At 44.0% G+C, this 22,614-nt stretch overlaps 1 protein-coding gene across 3 annotated transcripts in view; it reads right to left on the bottom strand.

The window, feature by feature from the left end:
- rapgef1b (Rap guanine nucleotide exchange factor (GEF) 1b) overlaps positions 1–22,614 on the bottom strand; it is a 93,479-nt gene that overhangs the window by 5,438 nt on the left and 65,427 nt on the right. For 2 of the 3 annotated variants that reach the window (XM_045693053.2, XM_014141709.3), the window contains exons 11-17: positions 4,184–4,273; positions 3,656–3,738; positions 3,228–3,336; positions 2,378–2,453; positions 1,826–1,910; positions 1,471–1,563; positions 595–709 (exon numbers count right to left, since the gene is read on the bottom strand). In XM_045693053.2, coding sequence (XP_045549009.2) covers positions 595–709; positions 1,471–1,563; positions 1,826–1,910; positions 2,378–2,453; positions 3,228–3,336; positions 3,656–3,738; positions 4,184–4,273 — 651 coding nt within the window. The remainder of the gene's footprint in view (positions 1–594; positions 710–1,470; positions 1,564–1,825; positions 1,911–2,377; positions 2,454–3,227; positions 3,337–3,655; positions 3,739–4,183; positions 4,274–22,614) is intronic. The other variant, XM_045693050.2, reaches the window with a different exon arrangement.

Here is a 22,614-nt window from a genome sequence, read left to right as displayed (position 1 = left end):
GGTAGGTGAAGGTGTTGAGAGGTGAAGGTGTTGAGGGAGGTGAAGGTGTTGTAAGAATATGTTGAAGATAAATACACAACGCAGAAGACGAGAGGTCAAGAGTGCTAAAAGTCAATAGCGTAGTAACGGTCAATAGAGTACTAACAGTTAACAGGGAATTATCAATGGAAATAGTTGGGTTTTCAGTTCAACGTCTGTTAGGAATGTCAGTCCTGAACTCATAGCTACGTGTGGCACATTCTCATTGGTCCAACCTGAAATAGGATACTTGTTATTTGGCCATCGGCCCAGTTTTATTGCAAGGAATTGTAATTGGCCAACACATGCTAGGGTTGGGCTATAATGAGCATCCTGTCCCTTTGTTGTGTGGAGAGAATCACTGGAGAGAATCACTGAGGACAAGGAAGGAACGACCATCTACCTCTTAGCATAACATTATGATTTATCCTCTTTCAATAAACCTATTTTCCTCCCCCTGATTTGCTTTGGGGTCTGCGTTATTAAAGAATAACATCAACTGCTAAGAGTGTTGAGGTGAAGGTGTTGAGGGAGGTGAAGGTGTTGAGGGGAAGGTAGTGGTGTTGTTGGACAGACCTTGTCCAGGATGTTCTTGCGGAGCACGCGGGCCAGACTCAGCTCGCCGTTACACACCAGCCTGAACACCAGGTCCATCAGCTGCTTCAGGATGTCCTCTGTTAACTCCACCAGACTGATGGAAAGGGGGGAGAGGAGAAGATTAAAGGGAGGAGAAGTTAATTCACTTAACACTGAAAGGTAAGTTAACATTGAGGGTTGTCTGCTTCCAACACACTCTTTGGAAGTCATTTCTATTCTGTTGGATCCCCAGGGCTATCTACTGCCTAGAAAAATTGGAGCTTAAACAGTAAAAAGCCACTTCTGTGGCTGTACTGAGAGTCTGAGTAAGGTACTGTATATAATATGTGGCTGTACTGAGAGTCTGAGTAAGGTACTGTATATAATATGGGGCTGTACTGAGAGTCTGAGTAAGGTACTGTATATAATATGGGGCTGTACTGAGAGTCTGAGTAAGGTACTGTATATAATATGTGGCTGTACTGAGAGTCTGAGTAAGGTACTGTATATAATATGGGGCTGTACTGAGAGTCTGAGTAAGGTACTGTATATAATATGTGGCTGTACTGAGAGTCTGAGTAAGGTACTGTATATAATATGTGGCTGTACTGAGAGTCTGAGTAAGGTACTGTATATAATATGTGGCAGTACTGAGAGTCTGAGTAAGGTACTGTATATAATATGTGGCTGTACTGAGAGTCTGAGTAAGGTACTGTATATAATATGTGGCTGTATTGAGAGTCTGAGTAAGGTACTGTATATAATATGTGGCTGTACTGAGAGTCTGAGTAAGGTACTGTATATAATATGTGGCTGTACTGAGAGTCTGAGTAAGGTACTGTATAGATTCTATAGAATATGTCCATCCATACTCACCACAGTTCGTCCACCAGTCTAACGAGCACAAAGAAGGTGTTCTTGCTGACCCGCTTCTTAAACGTGTCTGGACTGTGACAGAACCTGGTGTATGTGGTCTGTGGTCAAGGAGAAATGACTGAAATGACCTGCACTCTCAAGTATTACGTCCCACATTCACAAAACGGTGAATATATTTTCCACTCTCACAGAAGTCACTTTAGGTGACAACATAGTTGGGACACAATCAGGTTTACCTACACACCTTTTCTGTATTTATCTCATCACCACAAGCCAAATCCATTCAGTTGTTAGTATTCCAACACACAATATTCTAGCTGGTGTTGAGACACTCGAGGCGACCAAAAAAGGATATCTGTAGTGGAGCTTCTTAATGAGGTCCTCTGGGCTGATAAAGGTCCTGTATGTGGTCAGGAAGACCTCACAGTACAACACCAGATCTGTAAGGGAGCAGAGGAGAACACCACCCCTTTAGTCCACCCGTTTAAAAGTCCACCCCTTTAAAAGTCCACCCCTTTAAAAGTCCACCCCTTTAAAAGTCCACCCCTTTAAAAGTCCACCACAAATCATCTGAGGTTGACAACTAAAGATGGATCATCTCAACTTTAGAGAACATGGATGACATGAATAGATGGGACACCTCTGGTAACCTCTGATATTCAGAGAAATAAGCTGGTCAAGACATACTGTAAGTCAAGACATACTGTAGCTATTCTACAACTTAACATTTCACTGTAGACCAATTTAACAGACAAAAAGCATGATCAGATCCCTCTGGTTTGAACTACATCTACAATACACACACACACACACACACACACACACTCACACTCTGCCACTGACCCAGAACCACAGTAACACACATTTTAATAGGGGCTGATGTCGAACGGTGATAAATGCTACCTACCTTTGCGGTCTGTCTCTGTGGCGTGGACTAACAGAATATCCCTTGATCCAGCACGCACATCAGGACCATCGTCATTCTGAGAGAGAGAGAGAACGAGAGAGATGAATAGATGGAGAAAAAGGGAGGCAAGGCAGATCGATAGAGAGGGGTGAGGCAGATAGAGGGGAGTGAGGCAGATAGAGAGATGGGGGAGCGAGGCAGATAGAGAGATAGAGAGAAAGAGGGTTAGGGAGAGATTTTATGAGGATTAAGGCAGGAATGCAGTCTAGTCCAAAATGCAGCTCACTCCTCTCTGTCCATGCTCTCTCTCCCTCCCAGCCCTGCACCAGCTCCACTGACGAGAGAGCGAGAATGAGAGAGTGGGGGGGGGGGAGAGGGCTGCTATACGCAGGACATACACTGATCACACAAGCAGACAGATCCCCAACAATAAAACTCTAATTTACCGCTACAGTTGTCCTTTGTTGTTTAACCAGACCTCCCTCTCTCTTTATCCCTTTCTGACCTTGCAGAATGGGGACCAGCACACACACACACACGCACACGTCTGTCAGACTGCACCAAACCGAAAAAAGGAAAGGAAAAATAATTTGAATGGAGAAACATCCCCTGCAGTTCCTCTAGAGGTCAGTAGTAGACTAAGAGATAGAAGGAATGTGAGTGAAATGTGAATATCACCAGTGTGAAGGTTTCTTATGTCAGAGTTTCACATACAGTATGTAACATGAACAAAATAGCATTTAAAGAAATTGTAGCCAAAGACAACCACAAGCGTTCTAGAGACAATGCTTACTTAGCCAATAGACATGGGTAATAATGTTAGTTCAGTCATGAATGAAGGCAGAATTACCTCCTGTTTGAGTGTTATCCGGGACATGATCTCCTTGTGGTCGATGAGAGAGAGCTCATCCACTTCCTCCTCATCGCTCTGGACCGAGTCTGTAGACTTCTGCCTCCTGCTGACAGAAAGACCGATGGAAGCACCATTAGGTCTGTTTACCTAAACTTACATACATAGACATCGAATGATTACCTAGAATAAAATTGTTACCCATGATAAATGTTCCATTCAAATTGCACTGGTCAGAAGGGGCTTAGTCTCTTCTAGTAATTCTCTCTCTATGCTTACATAGACCTAGCATTGGTCATTAATCAGTATCCATTTCATTCAATTGCGGATTTACCTTCTAGGATCACCGGATCAAGTAAAGACATTACGCCTGAAGGGGAGAGGGAGTGTTTATGCAATGTGACCTGAATGGTCACTTTATCTCATACCTGTCCTTGTCCAGAGCCTTCTTGCTATTGGAGGAGTGCATTTGTGGGGCGGGGTCTTGAATGACATCGTCAGCAGCGATTGGCTGTGAGGGGCAGAGTAATCTCTGTCAAGGTAGGTTGAGCAGCAGTAATCATGGAACACCAACACATTATTTACACAAAGGCTGTCTCCATCAAAAGAGTTGAAATGGAGTTTGCTCCCCCTAATGTAATAGGTAGAAGTTGTCATTAACCACTGATACAGATATTTGCTCATCCGCTTAATGGTTACAGTTAGTATTGTTGCAAAAAATCTGATCCTAGAGCTGTAATTTCTTAAGGAAAACAGTCCTAAACTGCCTTACGTAGTCATGTGTTTATTTTCCCAAGCTTTAGCACACAACGTTTGGCATAAAGCAGGTTTTTAAAGGATCAACGAGTTTAGTCTGCTTTGTGCTTTCATTTTTTTGCCATGGAAAATAGAGTATTGTAGTATCGTGATACTGGTATCGTGACAATCCTACTAGGTTGAGTGCATTAGTTATTTACTCTGAGGCAGGGAGGCAGCTCCAGCTCCCCATTGGCCTGGCTGGATGAGTACAGGTTGACATACTCGCCCTCGCCACCCTCGTCGGCGCTCTACGGGAAGAGAAGAGGGACACCATGGTTGAGAGGGACGGCCACAAAATAACTTAGCATATAACATACTGTGGGGACAGCAAACTCAGGGCTACGGTGAGGTATGGAGAAGCACTTCTACATTGAGTTGTATGGTTTTTACTGGGTGGAAGTGTCAATAATTGGCCACCAGGTGGCACTGGTGTACATGTTTAGTGTTTAATGAGTGTACAGTATTTCAGTATAATGAGTGTCTGTTACACATGACGGTGAACAGGTGAAACACAGTCAAAAGTTCTATGGGTTCCATTTAGACCCACAACTACAATCAGTCTGGATAATACAATAAGCAGTAGTCAAGAATCACCAAAACAGGAGGACATCTTTCACTATGGTCCACAGTTTAGATGCTTTGTGATTACTGGTATGACAAGATAAATGGTCCTGGAAATCAATGAGTCACCAACAATGTTATTGTCTGACGGGCATCCACCTTAAAATGACTCCTTATTACTGAAACATATCGCCCCTTTATCATCTTCTGTCTGTCTGTCTCTGTCTACCAATATCACCTGTCTGTCTGAGTCAGGCTACATCTGTCTGTTTATCTGTCTGTCTGTGTCTGCCCGTCCGTCCGTCTGTCTGTCTGTGTCTGCCCGCCCGCCCTTCCATGTCTGCCCGCCCATCCGTCTGTCTGTCTGTATCTGCCCGCCCATCCGTCTGTCTGTCTGTCTGTCTGTCTGCCCGCCCATCCGTCTGTCTGCCCATCCGTCTGTCTGCCCATCCGTCTGTCTGTCTGTCTGCCCATCCGTCTGTCTGCCCATCCGTCTGTCTGCCCATCCGTCTGTCTGCCCATCCGTCTGTCTGCCTATCCGTCTGTCTGCCTATCCGTCTGTCTGTCTATCCGTCTGTCTGTCTATCCGTCTGTCTGTCTGTCTGTCTGTCTGTGTCTGCCCGCCCGCCCTTCCGTCCGTCCGTCCGTCAGCTCACCACTGCCGAGGTGCGGAGGAGAGAGTCAGTTAGAAGAGAAGTGGTCTCAGGAGGAGGAAGACAGACGGCCACAGAGCCCAATGAGTCGGCCAGGGAACCGTTGGGCCCGCCCCTGCTGCCATCCAATATAGTGGCATTGGTCAAGGCGACCTGGTCTGAACTCTGCGATTGGTGGGAAGTAGGAAAGGAAACCAGGAATCAGGAAAGAAGGACAGTGTTATGACAGTTTGAGAAAATAAATCAGGCAGAATCAAAGCTGAAAAGTAGAAAGAAAAAAAGTCCCCATCAGCACCTCCTCTCCTGGACTAAAGTGGATGTATGGTTCAACATACTGTAACAATGAATGGACTGATATCAATCTTTCCATGCCTTCCATGTGACTGTATGTGTGTAAGTGTGAATCAGAGTGTGTGTTTGTCTGAGATTGTGTAGTCATGGCGACCAGGTGAGCAGATTCCTGTGAGGAGGAGAAGCAGAAAGCTAGTAACCTGCTGTAACACGCTGTGCACTGTCTACCAACCCTGTTATGTTCAGTAGCGGTATATGGGCCAAATCAGAGAGGAAGCCAAGCCAGTGAAAAGCCATATTACAACCTATGGTGTGATAATTGTGTTGTTTGCTCTATAACCCATTCGTTCATACGCCACCAAGGTATACAACAAAAAGACAACAGTCACACAGTGGCAGAATAAATTCAACTACACATAGGCTTGTTTCATCACAAAACTGTAGAGCAACGACTATCCAGTGAAGTCCACAAAGCAAATACTGCATTTAACAAACAGATCACCTGCAGCATGGTCAAGCAAGTTCATGTTTTAAAATAGCTTACTCTTACTATAAACTAGTGATTTAGAAGCACAGAGTTACCGCAAGGCAGCACAGACAACAGGAGCACTGCCCCTGCTATCCCAGCTACATATCAACTTAAACATTTAAAACATCAACAAGGCTAATACAGTGCATTCAGAAAGTATTCAGACCCCTTGATATTTTCCACATTTTGTTACGCCTTATTCTAAAATAGATTTTTTTTTAAATCCTGTCAATCTACACACGATGCCCCATCATAACAAAGCAAAAACAGGTTTTTATACATTTTTGCTAATTTATTACAAATAAAAAACAGAAATATAATATATAATATATGTACATAAGAATTCAGACCCTTTACTCAGTACTTAGTTGATTTACTTTTGGCAGTGATTACAGCCTTGAGTCTTCTTTGGTATGACGCTACAAGCTTGGTACAACTGTATTTTGGGAGTTTCTCCCATTCTTCTCTGCAGATCCTCTCAAGCTCTGTCAAGTTGGATGGGGAGCGTCGCTGCACAGCTATTTTCAGGTCTCTCCAGAGATGTTCGATCGGGTTCAAGTCCGGGCTCTGGCTGGGCCACTCAAGGACATTCAGAGACTTATCCTGAAGCCTCTCCTGTGTTGTCTTGGCTGTGTGCTTAGGGTTGTTGTCCTGTTGGAAGGTGAACCTTCGCCCCAGTCTGAGGTCCTGAGTACTCTGGAGCAGGTTTTCATCAAGGATCTCTCTGTACTTTGTTCCAGTCATCTTTCCCCTCGATCCTGACTCGTCTCCCAGTCCCCACAGCATGATGCTGCCACCACCATGCTTCACCGTAGGTATGATGCCAGGTTTCCTCCAGACGTGACGCTTGGCATTCAGTCCAAAGAGTTAAATCTTGGTTTCATCAGACCAGATAATCTTGTTTCTCATGGTCAGAGTCCTTTAGGTGCCTTCTGGAAAACTCCAAGTGGGCTGTCATGTGCCTTTTACTGAGGAGTGGCTTCCGTCTGGCCACTCTACCATAAAGGCCTGATTGGTGGAGTGCTGCAGAGATGGTTGTCCATCTGGAAGGTAATCCCATTTCCACAGAGGAACTCTGGAGCTTTGTCAGTGACCATTGGGTTCTTGGTCAACTCCCTGACCAAGGTCCTTCTCCCCCCAATTGCTTAGTTTGGCTGGGCAGCCAGCTCTAGGAAGAGTCTTAGTGGTTCAAACTTCTTCCATTTAAGAATGATGGAGGCCACGGTGTTCTTGGGAACCTTCAATGCTGCAGAAATGTTTTGGTACCCTTCCCCAGATCTGTACCTCGACACAATCCTGTCTCGGAGCTCTACAGACAATTCCTTCGACCTCATGGCTTGGTTTTTGTTCTGACATGCACGGTCAATTGTGGGACCTTGTATAGACAGGTGTGTGCCTTTCCAAATCATGTCCAATCAATTGAATTTACCAGTCAAGTTGTAAAAACATCAAGGATGATCAATGGAAACAGGATGCACCTGAGCTCAATTTCGAGTCTCATATCAAAGGGTCTCAATACTTATATAAATAAGGTATTTCAGTTAATCTCTAAGAGACAGAATGTGTCTCCTTCCTGAGAAGTGACGGCTGTGTGGTTCCATGGTGTTTATACTTGAATACTATTGTTTGTACAGATGAACATGGTACCTTCAGGAGTTTGGAAATTGCTCCCAAGGATGAAGCAGACTTGTGGAGGCCTACATTTTTTCCCCTGAGGTCTTGGCTGATTTCTTTTCATTTTCCCATGATGTCAAGCAAAGAGGCACTGAGTTTGAAGGTAGGCCTTGAAATACATCCACAGGAACACCTCCAATTGACTCAAAAGATGTCAATTAGCCAGAAGCTTCTAAAGCCATGACATCCTTTTTTGGAATTTTCCAAGCTGTTTAAAGGCACAGTCAGCTTAGTGTATGTAAACTTCTGACCCACTGGAATTGTGATACAGTGAATTATAAGTGAAATAATCTGTTTGTAAACAATTGTTGGAAAAATTACTTGTGTCATGCACAAAGTAGATGACCTAACCGACTTGCCAAAACGATAGTTTGTTTAACAAGAAATGTGTGGAGTGGTTAAAAAACGAGTTTTAATGACTCCAACCTAAGTGTATGTAAACTTCCGACTTCAACTGTATATCCATCCTGCACTGCCTGTCTAAAGCCCTCGAAAGCCAAGTGAACAAACAGATCACCAACCATTTCGAATCCCACCTTACCTTCTCCACTATGCAATCTGGTTTCCGAGTTGGTCATGGGTGCACCTCAGCCACGCTCAAGGTCCTTAAAGATATCATAACCATCGATAAAAGACAGTACTGTGCAGCCGTCTTCATCGACCTGGCCAAGGCTTTCGACTCTGTCAATCACCGCATTCTTTTCTGCAGACTCAATAGCCTTGGTTTCTCAAATGCCTCGCCTGGTTCACTAACTACTTCTCAGATAGAGTTCAAATCGGAGGGCCTGTTGTCCGGACCTCTGGCAGTCTCCATGGGGGTGCCACAGGGTTCAATTCTCGGGTTAACTCTTTTCTCTGTATATATCAATGATGTCGCTCTTGCTGCTGTTGATTCTCTGATCCACCTCTACCCAGACGACACCATTCTGTATACATCTGGCCCATATTTGGACACTGTGTTAACAAACCTCCAAACAAGCTTCAACGCCGTACAACACTCCTTCCGTGGCCTCCAACTGCTCTTAAATGGAAGTATAACTAAATGCATGCTCTTCAACCGATCGCTGCCCACACCTGCCTGCCAGACTAGCATCACTACTCTGGACTAGAGGTTGACCGATTATGATTTTCCAACCCCGATACCGATTAATCGGCCGATTTGTTTTGTTTATTTGTAATAATGACAATTACAACAATACTGAATGAACACTTATTTTAACTTAACATAATACATCAATAAAATCAATTTAGCCTCAAATAAATAATGAAACATGTTCAATTTGGTTTAAATAATGCAAAAACAAAGTGTTGGAGAAGAAAGTAAAAGTGCAATATGTGCCATGTAAGAAAGCTAACGTTTAAGTGCCTTGCTCAGAACATGAGAACATATGAAAGCTGGTGGTTCCTTTTAACATGAGTCTTCAATATTCCCAGGTAAGAAGTTTTAGGTTGTAGTTATTATAGGAATTATAGGACTATTTCTCTCTATATGATTTGTATTTCATATACCTTTGGATGTTCTTATAGGCACTTTAGTATTGCCAGTGTAGCTTCCGTCCCTCTCCTCGCTCCTACCTGGGCTCGAACCAGGAACACATCGACAACATCCACCCTCGAAGCGGCGTGCAGAGCAAGGGGAACAACTACTCCAAGTCTCAGAGCGAGTGACGTTTGAAACGCTATTAGCGCGCACCCCGCTAACTAGCTAGCCATTTCATATCGGTTACACCAGCCTAATCTTGGGAGTTGATAGGCTTGAAGTCATAAACAGCGCAATGCTTGAAGCATTGCGAAGAGCTGCTGGCAAAACGCACGAAAGTGCTGTTTGAATGAATGCTTACAAACCTGCTGGTGCCTACCACCGCTTAGTCAGACTGCTCTATCAAATCATAGACATAATTATAATAAACACACAGAAATATGAGCCTTAGGTCATTAATATGGTCGAATCTGGAAACTATCATCTCGAAAACAAAACGTTTTTTCTTTCAGTGAAATACGGAACCGTTCCGTATTTTATCTAACGGGTGGCATCCCTAAGTCTAAATATACCTGTTACATTGCACAACCTTCAATGTTATGTCATAATTACGTAAAATTCGGGCAAATTAGTTCGCAACGAGCCAGGCGGCCCAAACTGTTGCATATACCCTGACTCTGCGTGCAATGAACGCAAGAGAAGTGACACAATTTCACCTGGTTAATATTGCCTGCTAACCTGGATTTCTTTTAGCTAAATATGCAGGTTTAAAAATATATACTTGTGTATTGATTTTAAGAAAGACATTGATGTTTAGGTACACGTTGGAGTAATGACAGTCCTTTTTCGCGAATGCGCACCGCATCGACTATATGCAACGCAGGACAGGCTAGATAAACTAGTAATATCATCAACCATGTGTAGTTAACTAGTGATTATGATCGATTGATTGTTTTTTATAAGATAAGTTTAATGGTAGCTAGCAACTTACCTTGGCTTCTTACTGCATTCGCGTAACAGGCAGGCTCCTTGTGGAGTGCAATGTAAAGCAAGTGGTTAGAGCGTTGGACTAGTTAACCGTAAGGTTGCAAGATTGAATCCCCGAGCTAACAAGGTAAAAATCTGTCATTCTGCCCCTGAACAAGGCAGTTAACCCACCGTTCCTAGGCCGTCATTGAAAATAAGAATGTGTTCTTAACTGATTTGTCTAGTTAAATAAAAGGTGTGTAAAAAAAATATATATCGCAAATCGGTGTCCAAAAATTCCGATTACCGATTGTTATGAAAACTTGAAATCGGCCCTAATTAATCAGCCATTCCGATTAATCGGTCGACCTCTACTCTGGATGGTTCTGACTTAGAATATGTGGACAACTATAAATACCTAGGTGTCTGGTTAGACTGTAAACTCTCCTTCCAGTCTCACATTAAGCATCTCCAATCCAAAGTTAAATCTAGAATTGGCTTCCTATTTCGCAACAAAGCCTCCTTCACTCATGCTGCCAAACGTACCCTCGTAAAACTGACCATCCTACCGATCCTTGACTTCGGCGATGTCATTTACAAAATAGCCTCCAACACTCTACTCAGCAAACTGGATGTAGTCTAATCCCAGTGCCATCCGTTTTGTCATCAAAGCCCCATATACTACCCACCACTGTGACCTGTATGTAAGTAGCACACCCAACTACCTCATCCCCATATTGTTATTTATCCTCTTGCTCTTTGCACCCCAGTATCTCTACTTGCACATCCTCATCTGCACATCTATCACTCAAGTGTTAATGCTAAATTGTAATTATTTTCCCTCTATGGCCTATTTATTGCCTTACCTACCTAATCTTCTACATTTGCACACACTGTACATAGATTTTCTATTGTGTTATTGTCTGTATGTTTGTTTATTTGTAACTCTGTTGTTGTTGTTTTTGTCGCACTGCTTTGCTTGATCTTGGCCAGGTCACAGTTGTAAATGAGAACTTGTTCTCAACTGACCTACCTGGTTAAATAAAGGTGAAATAAAATATAATAAAAGCAACTTGAAACATTGCATCAACTATCAACTTGGTCCAGCAGGAAGCTTGCACTAACAAACTTGCAACATTGTATAAAATATTCTGGACTGATCAAAGCATGACATGTTTTTTGGTTTTACGCCTAGTGGTTATCAAAGGGAGAGAGACAGAAAGATTTTTGAAATAGGCAACATTCAGGAACTATTGTCATTCTCAATGGATGTAAAAACAGACTGTTTACTTGCTGTTTGAGGTGAAGAAAATGTGTATTTTGAGAAGCTGCACAGCTCATTATTGGTGGTGAATTAAGACAATCAGATCCACAAATGGGCAAATGTATAAGCCTACATTTGCGCGCAGGCCTGGTAGCCAACTTCTATGTGTAATCAGGTGTGTGTTCTTACTCAACATTGATGGGAGCGCTCCAAACAAAACAATTAATACATTGACAACTCGTACATGGAATGAAATAAATCAAAACTTGTTTCTCACAAGTGTAGCCTAGGTTGTGTGCTCTAAAAACAACGTGTCCATTCCGACAATGAGAACTGTAAAAGACTGGAATAATAATAATAATAATAATAATAATAATAATAATATATTGAATGCACTACTAGAAATTACAGTAACCAAACAACCATTGTAGATGAGAAATTATGTACACTACCATTCAAAAGTTTGGGGTCACTTAGAAATGTATTTTTTTGAAAGAAAAGCTAATTTGTTGTCCATTAAAATCACATCAAATTGATCAGAAATACAGTGTAGACATTGTTAATGTTGTAAATGACTATTGTAGCTGGAAACGGCTGATTTATTTTAATGGAATATGTAGATATTCCATAAAAAATCTGCCGTTTCCAGCTACAAATGTCATTTACAACATTAACAATGTATATTTCTGATCAATTTGATGCGATTTTAAATGGGCAACGAATTAGCTTTTCTTTCAAAATCAAGGACATTTCTAAGTGACCCCAAACTTTAAACGGTAGTATACTTCTGGTGATACTGGTGCCAGCCCTGTAGCCTAAGCAATGAATTAGTCCACTGAGACAGGCGTCAATCAAGACGTGCCATAATTTTGTCTCGGCCGACTAATAGCCCATCAACCAATATTTTTTATTTTTTTAATGTTTTTATTTAACCTTTATTTAACTAGGCAAGTCAGTTAAGAACAAATTCTTATTTACAATGACGGCCTAGGAACAGTGGGTTAACTGCCTTGTTCAGGGGCAGAACGACAGATTTTTTCCTTGTCAGCTCGGGGATTCGATCTAGCAACCTTCCGGTTTCTGGCCCAACCCTCTAACCACTAGGCTACCTGCCGCCCCACAAACCAAACAATCGACTAAATGGGGTCAACCCTACATAGATCACTGATAAACACCACACACAGGCGGGCGTGTACACACCATCTATCTATCTATCTATCTATATATATATATCTCTATATATATATATATATATATATATATATATATATACACTGCTCAAAAAAATAAGGGGAACACTTAAACAACACATCCTAGATCTGAATGAAAGAAATAATCTTATTAAATACTTTTTTCTTTACATAGTTGAATGTGCTGACAACAAAATCACACAAAAATAATCAATAGAAATCCAATTTATCAACCCATGGAGGTCTGGATTTGGAGTCACACTCAAAATTAAAGTGGAAAACCACACTACAGGCTGATCCAACTTTGATGTAATGTCCTTAAAACAAGTCAAAATGAGGCTCAGTAGTGTGTGTGGCCTCCACGTGCCTGTATGACCTCCCTACAACGCCTGGGCAAGCTCCTGATGGCGGATGGTCTCCTGAGGGATCTCCTCCCAGACCTGGACTAAAGCAACTCCTGGACAGTCTGTGGTGCAACGTGGCGTTGGTGGATGGAGCGAGACATGATGTCCCAGATGTGCTCAATTGGATTCAGGTCTGGGGAACAGGCGGGCCAGTCCATAACATCAATGCCTTCCTCTTGCAGGAACTGCTGACACACTCCAGCCACATGAGGTCTAGCATTGTCTTGCATTAGGAGGAACCCAGGGCCAACCGCACCAGCATATGGTCTCACAACGGGTCTGAGGATCTCATCTCGGTACCTAATGGCAGTCAGGCTACCTCTGGCGAGCACATGGAGGGCTGTGCAGCCCCCCAAAGAAATGCCACCCCACACCATGACTGACCCACCGCCTAACCGGTCATGCTGGAGGATGTTGCAGGCAGCGGAATGTTCTCCACGGCGTCTCCAGACTCTGTCACGTCTGTCACGTGCTCAGTGTGAACCTGCTTTCATCTGTGAAGAGCACAGGGCGCCAGTGGCGAATTTGCCAATCTTGGTGTTCTCTGGCAAATGCCAAACGTCCTGCACGGTGTTGGGCTGTAAGCACAACCCCCACCTGTGGACGTCGGGCCCTCATACCACCCTCATGGAGTCTGTTTCTGACCATTTGAGCAGACACATGCACATTTGTGGCCTGCTGGAGGTCATTTTGCAGGGCTCTGGCAGTGCTTCTCCTGCTCCTCCTTGCACAAAGGCGGAGGTAGCGGTCCTGCTGCTGGGTTGTTGCCCTCCTACGGCCTCCTCCACGTCTCCTGATGTACTGGCCTGTCTCCTGGTAGCGCCTCCATGCTCTGGACACTACGCTGACAGACACAGCAAACCTTCTTGCCACAGCTCGCATTGATGTGCCATCCTGGATGAGCTGCACTACCTGAGCCACTTGTGTGGGTTGTAGACTCCGTCTCATGCTATCACTAGAGTGAAAGCATTGCCAGCATTCAAAAGTGACCAAAACATCAGCCAGGAAGCATAGGAACTGAGAAGTGGTCTGTGGTCCCCATCTGCAGAACCACTCCTTTATTGGGGGGTGTCTTGCTAATTGCCTATAATTTCCACCTGTTGTCTATTCTATTTGCACAACAGCATGTGAAATTTATTATCAATCAGTGTTGCTTCCTAAGTGGACAGATTGATTTCACAGAAGTGTGATTGACTTGGAGTTACATTGTGTTGTTTAAGTGTTCCCTTTATTTTTGAGCAGTGTATATATAAAAGACACTAAACCTAAGGCAACATGGGTATGCAAAAGTGTAGTGAGAACGAATGAGGATGTTTCCACTGACGACTAAGGACAGTTTATATTCTTTCCACCCAACAAAATGTTCCAACATACTATTCCCCACAAATGTACAACCATAAAACCTACTAAACACACACACACACACACACACACACACACACACACACACACACGAGAGAGAGCGGAGAAGAAAGATTTTCCACTGAAATGGCATTGTTGGCACTAAATTTAATTACTAAATCATATATATTGCATATATTTTCTATTTCCTTCCAGACCTCCCATCCTCATGGCATCCCCCCAAAACATCACGCCCCGAGGACTTGAGGAATGTGAACATTCCATTGGCACAAACACTGGGAGGGGATTGAGGGGTTGGGGGAGGCATGAGAGGTGTAAGAGTGAGAGGAGGGGGAGGGTGAAGTAGACAGGGAGCGGGAGAAGGGTGGATTTAAATTGTAAAGTGTACTGTAATGTTTAACGTGTAAATGAAGTTGGATTTGATTTAGTGGGCAAAAATGGGTAGAGGTGAAGAGGACTTAGAAAGGGAGAAGAGCGGTAGAGGAAGAAGGGTAGAGGGGGAAGAAGAAGAGCAGGAGAGGGAATCTGTTTTGCATCAGGCCGGGTCCAAATGGAGTGATTCCACAGGGAGATCCCGACCTCCTCAGCGTGGCCCCCACACCCAGGGGCCATACGCAGTCAGCCCACTCCCGAAGACCAAGATCATCTGCCTCATATCCATTAGAGATCAAGGGTCAGGGGATAACAGCAGCAAGTGTTAGATGTCCTCCAGTGATTTTTTTAGTGTTGAAAAGTGATATCCCAAGTATAAATACAGTAAAGTACACAAAGGGGGGAAGAGTTTTGGGCAACATTTAGTTTTTAGACAACTGCAAAACTTCAAAAGTAGGGCATTCAAGGAGTTGGTCTGATGGGAATCCGTGATTCGCTTGATGAACAATTGAGGAGCAATATGTTAAGGATGGTGATGTTGCTTTATGTTTTTGTCAGCACATTGATCATATGTTGTTGACCAGATGATCTAAGAATGCACAGAGCACAACTTTGGCTTGCTATACTTTTGTGCTACTTCTAATGTGGATCATTCCAAGATGGCGTAGCAGTGCAGACGTGATTTGTTGTCCTCTCATTTACTTTTTGTCTTTTTTGTCTTTTTTGTATATATATATTCCAATTTATTTTTCAATCTCTTTTTCAATTTTCAATTAAATATACCTTCTGGTAACCCGCCTCACTCAATGTGACACGGATCCGCTATTTTTTTTAGACCCTATAGCCAAAACTTTCATCAGAAGGTAGCCAGCTAATTAGCTATTTAGTCATTGTTAGCCACTGCTAGCGGCCTTTACCCTCTGCTCAGGCACCAGCTGGTTTTTTAGCCTGGATAATACCTGCCAGCCTCGGACTGTTTTTCTCCACTACAATGCCAGATGCCTGCCGTAAACCCTGGACCATTGATCATCACAGCTAGCTAGCTGCCACTGAGTGACCCAGCCCCGAAGCTAGCCCTGAGCCAGGCACATCTCCCAGCTAGCAAACGAAATTACCACAACTACAATACCTCTTTCGCCATCTGACCCGGTCCCTTTGTCGACACGGCGCCCCGCCGTACCACCACGACTGGTCCGCAGACGTAATTCCATCAGCTGTGCCTCCAACCAGCCTTTGCCGGACGACGGAGCAGGCGCTTCAACTTACCCCGGACTGCTAACTTTAAACGCTGTGTCTCCCGCGTGCTAGCACAGTAACGACTACCCCGCGGCTTCCCTGTTCCATCTATTGCTGTACACTGGACCCTATGATCACTTGGCTACATTGCTGATGCCTGCTAGCTCTCCCAATCAACACCTGTGATTGCTTTATGCCTCGCTTTATGTCTCTCTCAAATTTCAATATGCCTTGTATACTGTTGTTTAGGATAATTATCATTGTTTTAGTTTACTGCGGAGCCCCTAGTCCCACTGTACATGCATTAGATACCTCCTTTGTCCCATCTCCCACACATGCGGTGACCTCACTCAGTATAACCAGCGTGTCCAGAGATGCAACCTCTCTTATCATCACTCAGTGCCTGGGCTTACCTCCACTGTACCCGCACCCCACCATACCCGTCTGCACATTATGCCCCGAATCTATTCTACCACGCCCAGAAATCTGCTCCTTTTATTCTCAGTCCCCAACGCACTAGACGTCCAGTTTTGCTAGCCTTTAGCTGTACCCTCATCCTACTCCTCCTCTGTTCCTCGGGTGATGTGGAGGCTAACCCAGGCCCTGTGTGTCCCCAGGCACTCTCATTTGTTGGCTTCTGTAATTGAAAAAGCCTTGGTTTCATGCATGTTAACATCAGAAGCCGCCTCCCTAAGTTTGTTTTACTCATTGCTTTAGCACACTCCGCCAACCCTGATGTCCTTGCCATGTCTGAATCGTGGCTTAGGAGGGCCACCAAAAATTCTGAGATTTCCATACCCAACTACATTTTCCATCAAGATAGAACTTCCAAAGGGGGAGGAGTTGCAATCTACTGCAGAGATAGCTTGCAAAGTTCTGTCATACTTTCCAGGTCTATGCCCAAACAGTTCGAGCTTCTACTTTTAAAAATGAATCTCTCCAGAAATAAGTCTCTCACTGTTGCCGCCTGTTATAGACCTCCCTCAGCTCCCAGCTGTGCCCTGGACACCATATGTGAATTGATTGCCCCCCATCTATCTTCAGAGTTCGTTCTGTTAGGTGACATAAACTGGGATATGCTTAACACCCCAGCAGTCCTACAATCTAAGCTTGATGCCCTCAATCTCACACAAATTATCATGGAAACCACGAGGTACAACCCTAAATCCGTAAACATGGGCACCCTCATAGATATTATCCTGACCAACTTGCCCTCCAAATACACCTCTGCTGTTTTCAAACAAGATCTCAGCGATCACTGCCTCATTGCCTGCATCCGCTATGGGTCCGCAGTCAAACGACCACCCCTCATCACTGTCAAACACTCCCTAAAACACTTCTGCGAGCAGGCCTTTCTAATCGACCTGGCCCAGATATCCTGGAAGAATATTGACCTCATCCCGTCAGTCGAGGATGCCTGGTCGTTCTTTAAAAGTAATTTCCTCACCATCTTAAATAGGCATGCCCCTTTCAAAAATGTAGAACTAAGAACAGATATGGGCCTTGCTTCACTCCAGACCTGACTGCCCTTGACCAGCACAAAAACATCCTGTGGCGGACTGCAAAAGCATCGAATAGTCCCCGCGATATGCAACTGTTCAGGGAAGTCAGGAACCAATACACACAGTCAGTCAGGAAAGCAAAGGCTAACTTTTTCAAACAGAAATTTGCATCCTGTAGCTCTAACTCCAAAAAGTTTTGGGACACTGTAAAGTCCATGGAGAACAAGAGCACCTCCTCCCAGCTGCCCACTGCACTGAGGCTAGGTAACACTGTCACCACCAATAAATTCATGATAATCGAAAATTTCAGTAAGCATCTCTACGGCTGGCCATGCTTTCCTCCTGGCTACCCCAACCCCGGCCAACAGCTCCGCACCCCTCGCAGCTACTTGCCCGAGCCTCCCCAGCTTCTCCTTCACCCAAATCCAGATCGCAAATGTTCTGAAAGAGCAGAAAAACCTGGACCCGTACAAATCAGCTGGGCTAGACAATCTGGACCCTCTCTTTCTAAAATTATCCGCCGCCATTGTTGCAACCCCTATTACCAGTCTGTTCAACATCTTTCGTTTCGTCCGAGATCCCTAAAGATTGGAAAGCTGCCGCGGGTCATCCCCCTCTTCAAAGGAGGTGACACTCTAGAACCAAACTGTTACAGACCTATATCCATCCTGCCCTGCCTTTCTAGTCTTTGAAAGCCAAGTTAATAAACAGATCACTGACCATTTCGAATCCCACCGTACCTTCTCCGCTGTGCAATCCGGCTTGTTGTCCAGACCTCTGGCAGTCTCTATGGGGGTACCACAGGGTTCAATTCTTGGGCCGACTCCTTTATCACTAGTTACACACCATCTGCTCATCATCATCTGCTCATCTATCACTCCAGTGTTAATCTGCTAAATTGTAATTACTTTTCTACTATGGCTTATTTATTGCCTTACCTCCTCATGCCATTTGCACACACTGTATATAGACTTTCTTTTCTCTTTATATATCAACGCTCTTGCTGCGGGTGATTCCCTGATTCACCTCTACGCAGACGACACCATTCTGTATACATCTGGCCCTTCTTTGGACACGGTGTTAACTAACCTCCAAAACGAGCTTCAACGCCATACAACACTCCTTCCGTGGCCTCCAACTGCTCTTAAACGCTAGCAAAACCAAATGCATCCTTTTTAACCGTTCGCTGCCCGCACCCGCCCGACTAGCATCACTACTCTGGACGGTTCTGACCTAGAATACGTGGACAACTACAAATACCTAGGTGTCTGGCTAGACTGTAAACTCTCCTTCCAGACTCATATCAAACATCTCCAATCCAAAATCAAATCTAGAATCGGCTTTCTATTTCGCAACAAAGCCTCCTTCACTCACGCCGCCAAACTTACCCTAGTAAAACCGACTATCCTACCGATCCTCGACTTTGGCGATGTCATCTACAAAATAGCTTCCAATACTCTACTCAGCAAATTGGATGCAGTCTATCACAGTGCCATCTGTTTTGTTACCAAAGCGCCTTATACCACCCACCACTGCGACCTGTATGCTCTAGTTGGCTGGCCCTCGCTACATATTCGTCGCCAGACCCACTGGCTCCAGGTTATCTATAAGTCTATGTTATGTAAAGCTCTGCCTTATCTCAGTTCACTGGTCACGATAACACGCGCTCCAGGAGGTATATCTCACTGGTCATCCCCAAATCCAACACCTCCTTTGGCCACCTTTCCTTACAGTTCTCTGCTGCCAGTGACTGGAACGAATTGCAAAAATCGCTGAAGCTGGAGACTTACATTTCCCTCACTAACTTTAAACATCAGCTATCTGAGCAGCTAACCGATCGCTGCAGCTGTACATAGTCCATCTGTAAATAGTCCACCCAATCTACCTACCTCATCCCCATATTGTTTTTATTTACTTTGCTGCTCTTTTGCACACCAGTATCACTAGTTACACACCATCTGCTCATCATCATCTGCTCATCTATCACCACAGTGTTAATCTGCTAAATTGTAATTACTTTTCTACTATGGCTTATTTATTGCCTTACCTCCTCATGCCATTTGCACACACTGTATATAGACTTTCTTTTTTTCCTATTGTGTTATTGACTGTGCGCGTGTTTATTCCATGTGTAACTCTGTTGTTTCTGTCGCACTGCTTTGCTTTATCTTGGCCAGGTCGCAGTTGTAAATGAGAACTTGTTCTCAACTAGCTTACCTGGTTAAATAAAGGTGAAATAATATATATATTTTTTTTATCACTAGTAGGCCTACTGTATATACTAGTATTGATGTCTGTCAGCCCTATGACTTGATGGACTAGCCCATTGTATTGACTTAACTCTGTGTCATTGTGGATTCTATATGTTCAAAGTTGTTTTTATGCTCCTTTGCTACAAAACCAATTGCACTCTGGGACATTAAAGTTGAAACTTGGAGCCATTGAGAACAAAATAAACGCGTTTATCATGCGTGCAGCTAACCACCTCAACCTCATTCATCACCAGGTATAGTCCATCTGCTGTGGAGGTCCCTGGCGCAAAGACAGTACAGTACTATCACTTGCTCACGTAAGGTAGCTTGCTTTGTATGAATGAAATTTGGGACTCCTCTTTGTCTCCACTTTGTTCCACAGTATGCACCCACTTCTGTGTCAGTTGTTTCATTAGTCAAAACGCATTACTTTGTATCCTATGATACAAAGCCTGAGGTGGCTTAGAACACACTGCAACAAATGCACACGTAGTACGTACACGCACACTTACAGGTAACTGCCAAAATAAAGGAAACACTTAAGTAAATGAGGAATAGAAAGAATATTGAAAGCAGGTGCTTCCACAAAGCTGTGGTTCCTGAGTTAATAAAAAAAACGAATCAAATTGTATTAGTCCCATGAGCCGAACACAACAGGTGTAGACCTTACAGTGAAAAGCTTACTTACGAGCTCTTAAGCAACAATGCAGTTAAAAAAATTTTTTTTTTTTTTAATTAACAAGTAATTAAAGAGCAGCAGTAAAATAACAATAGCAAGACTATATACAGGGTGGTACCGGTACAGAGTCAATGTGCGGGGGCACCGGTTAGTTGCGGTAATTGAGGTAATGTGTACATGTAGGTAGAGTTATTAAAGTGACTATGCATAGATGATAACAACAGAGCGTAGCAGCGGTGTAAAAGCGGGTGGTGGAGGGCTATGCAAATAGTCTGGGTAGCCATTTGATTAGCTGTTCAGGAGTCTTATGGCTTGGGGATAGAAGCTGTTTAGAAGCCTCTTGGACATAGACTTGGCGCTCCGGTAACGCTTGCCGTGCGGTAGCAGAGAGAACAGTCTATGACTAGGGTGGCTGGAGTTTGACAATTTTTAGGGCCTTCCTCTGACAACGCCTGGTATGGAGGTCCTGGATGGCAGGAAGCTTTGCCCCAGTGATGTACTGGCCCGTACACACTACCCTCTGTAGTGCCTTGCAGTCGGGGGGCCGAGAAGTTTTTAAAAATGTATTTCACCTTTATTTTACCAGGTTGGCCAGTTGAGAACAAGTTCTCATTTACAACTGCGACCTGGCCAAGATAAAGCAAAGCAGTGCGACAAAAGCAACACAGAGCTACAAATGGGACAAACAAACGTACAGTCAATAACACAATAGAAAAATCTGTATACAATGTGTGCAAATGAAGTAAGGAGGTAAGGAAATAAAAAGGCCAATAGTGGCTTAGTAATTACAATTTAGCAATTTACACTGTAGTGAGGATGTGAGGATGTGCAAGTCGAAATACTGGTGTGCAAAAGAGCAGAAAAACTAAAACAAATATGGGGATAGTTGGTAGGTAGGTAGGTAGGTAGGTAGTTGGTTGGATGGGCTATTTACAGACGGGCTGTGTACAGCTGCAGCGTCAGAAAGCTGCCCTGACAGCTGACGCTTAAAGTTAGTGAGGGAGATATTAGTCTCCAACTTCAGTGATTTTTGCAATTCGTTCCAGTCATTGGCAGCAGAGAACTGGAAGGAAAGGCGGGAAAAGCAGGAGTTGGCTTTGGGGATGACCAGTGAAATATACCTGCTAGAGCGCCTGCTACGGGTGGAAGTTGCTATGGTGACCAGTGAGCTGATATAAGGCAGAGCTTTACCTCGCAAAGACTTATAGATGACCTGGAGCCAGTGGGTTTGGCGAAGAATATGTAGCGAGGACCAGCCAACGAGAGCATTCAGGTCGCAGTGCTGGGTAGTATATTTGGCTTTGGTGACAAAATGGATGGCACTGTGATAGACTGCATCCAATTTGCTGAGTAGAGTGTTGGAGCAAGGATCGGTAGGATGGTCAGTTTTACGAGGGTATGTTTGGCAACATGAGTGAAGGAGGCTTTGTTGCGAAATAGGAAGCCAATTCTAGATTTAACTTTGGATTGGAGATGCTTAATGTGAGACTGGAAGGAGAGTTTACATTCTAACCAGACACCTAGGTATTTATAGTTGTCCACATATTCTAAGTTCGAACCGTCCAGAGTAGTGATGCTAGTCGGGCAGGCGGGTGCGGGCAGCGATCGGTTGAAGAGCATGCATTTAGTTTTACTTGCATTTAAGAGCAGTCAGAGGCCATGGAAGGAGTGTTGTACAGCATTGAAGCTTGTTTGGAGGTTTGTTAACACAGTGTCCAAAGAAGGGCCAAATGTATACAGAATGGTGTCGTCTGTGTAGAGGTGGATCAAAGATCATTTGATATATACAGAGAAAAAATAGTTGACCCGAGAATTGAACCCTGTGGCACCCCCATAGAGACTGCCAGAGGTCTGGACAACAGGCCCTCCGAAATTGACACGCTGAACTCTGTGAGAAGTTGTTAGTGAACCAGGCGAGGCAGTCATTTGAGAGACCAAGGCTGTTAACCTGTTAGGGCTAGGGGGCAGTATTGACACGGCTGGATAAAAAGCATACCCGATTTAATCTGGTTACCACTCCTACCCAGTAACTAGACTATGCATATACTTATTACATATGGATAGAAAACACCCTAAATTTTCTAAAACTGTTTGAATGGTGTCTGTGAGTATAACAGAACTCAAATGGCAGGTCAAAACCTGAGAGATTCCTTTACAGGAAGTGGCCTGTCTGA

The sequence above is a fragment of the Salmo salar genome, chromosome 01, assembly GCF_965601325.2.
Source record: "Salmo salar chromosome 01, fSalSal1, whole genome shotgun sequence".
Lineage (NCBI taxonomy): Eukaryota > Metazoa > Chordata > Actinopteri > Salmoniformes > Salmonidae > Salmo > Salmo salar.
Note: the sequence above shows the minus strand (reverse complement) of the source record. Positions and strands in the feature narration are given on the sequence as shown.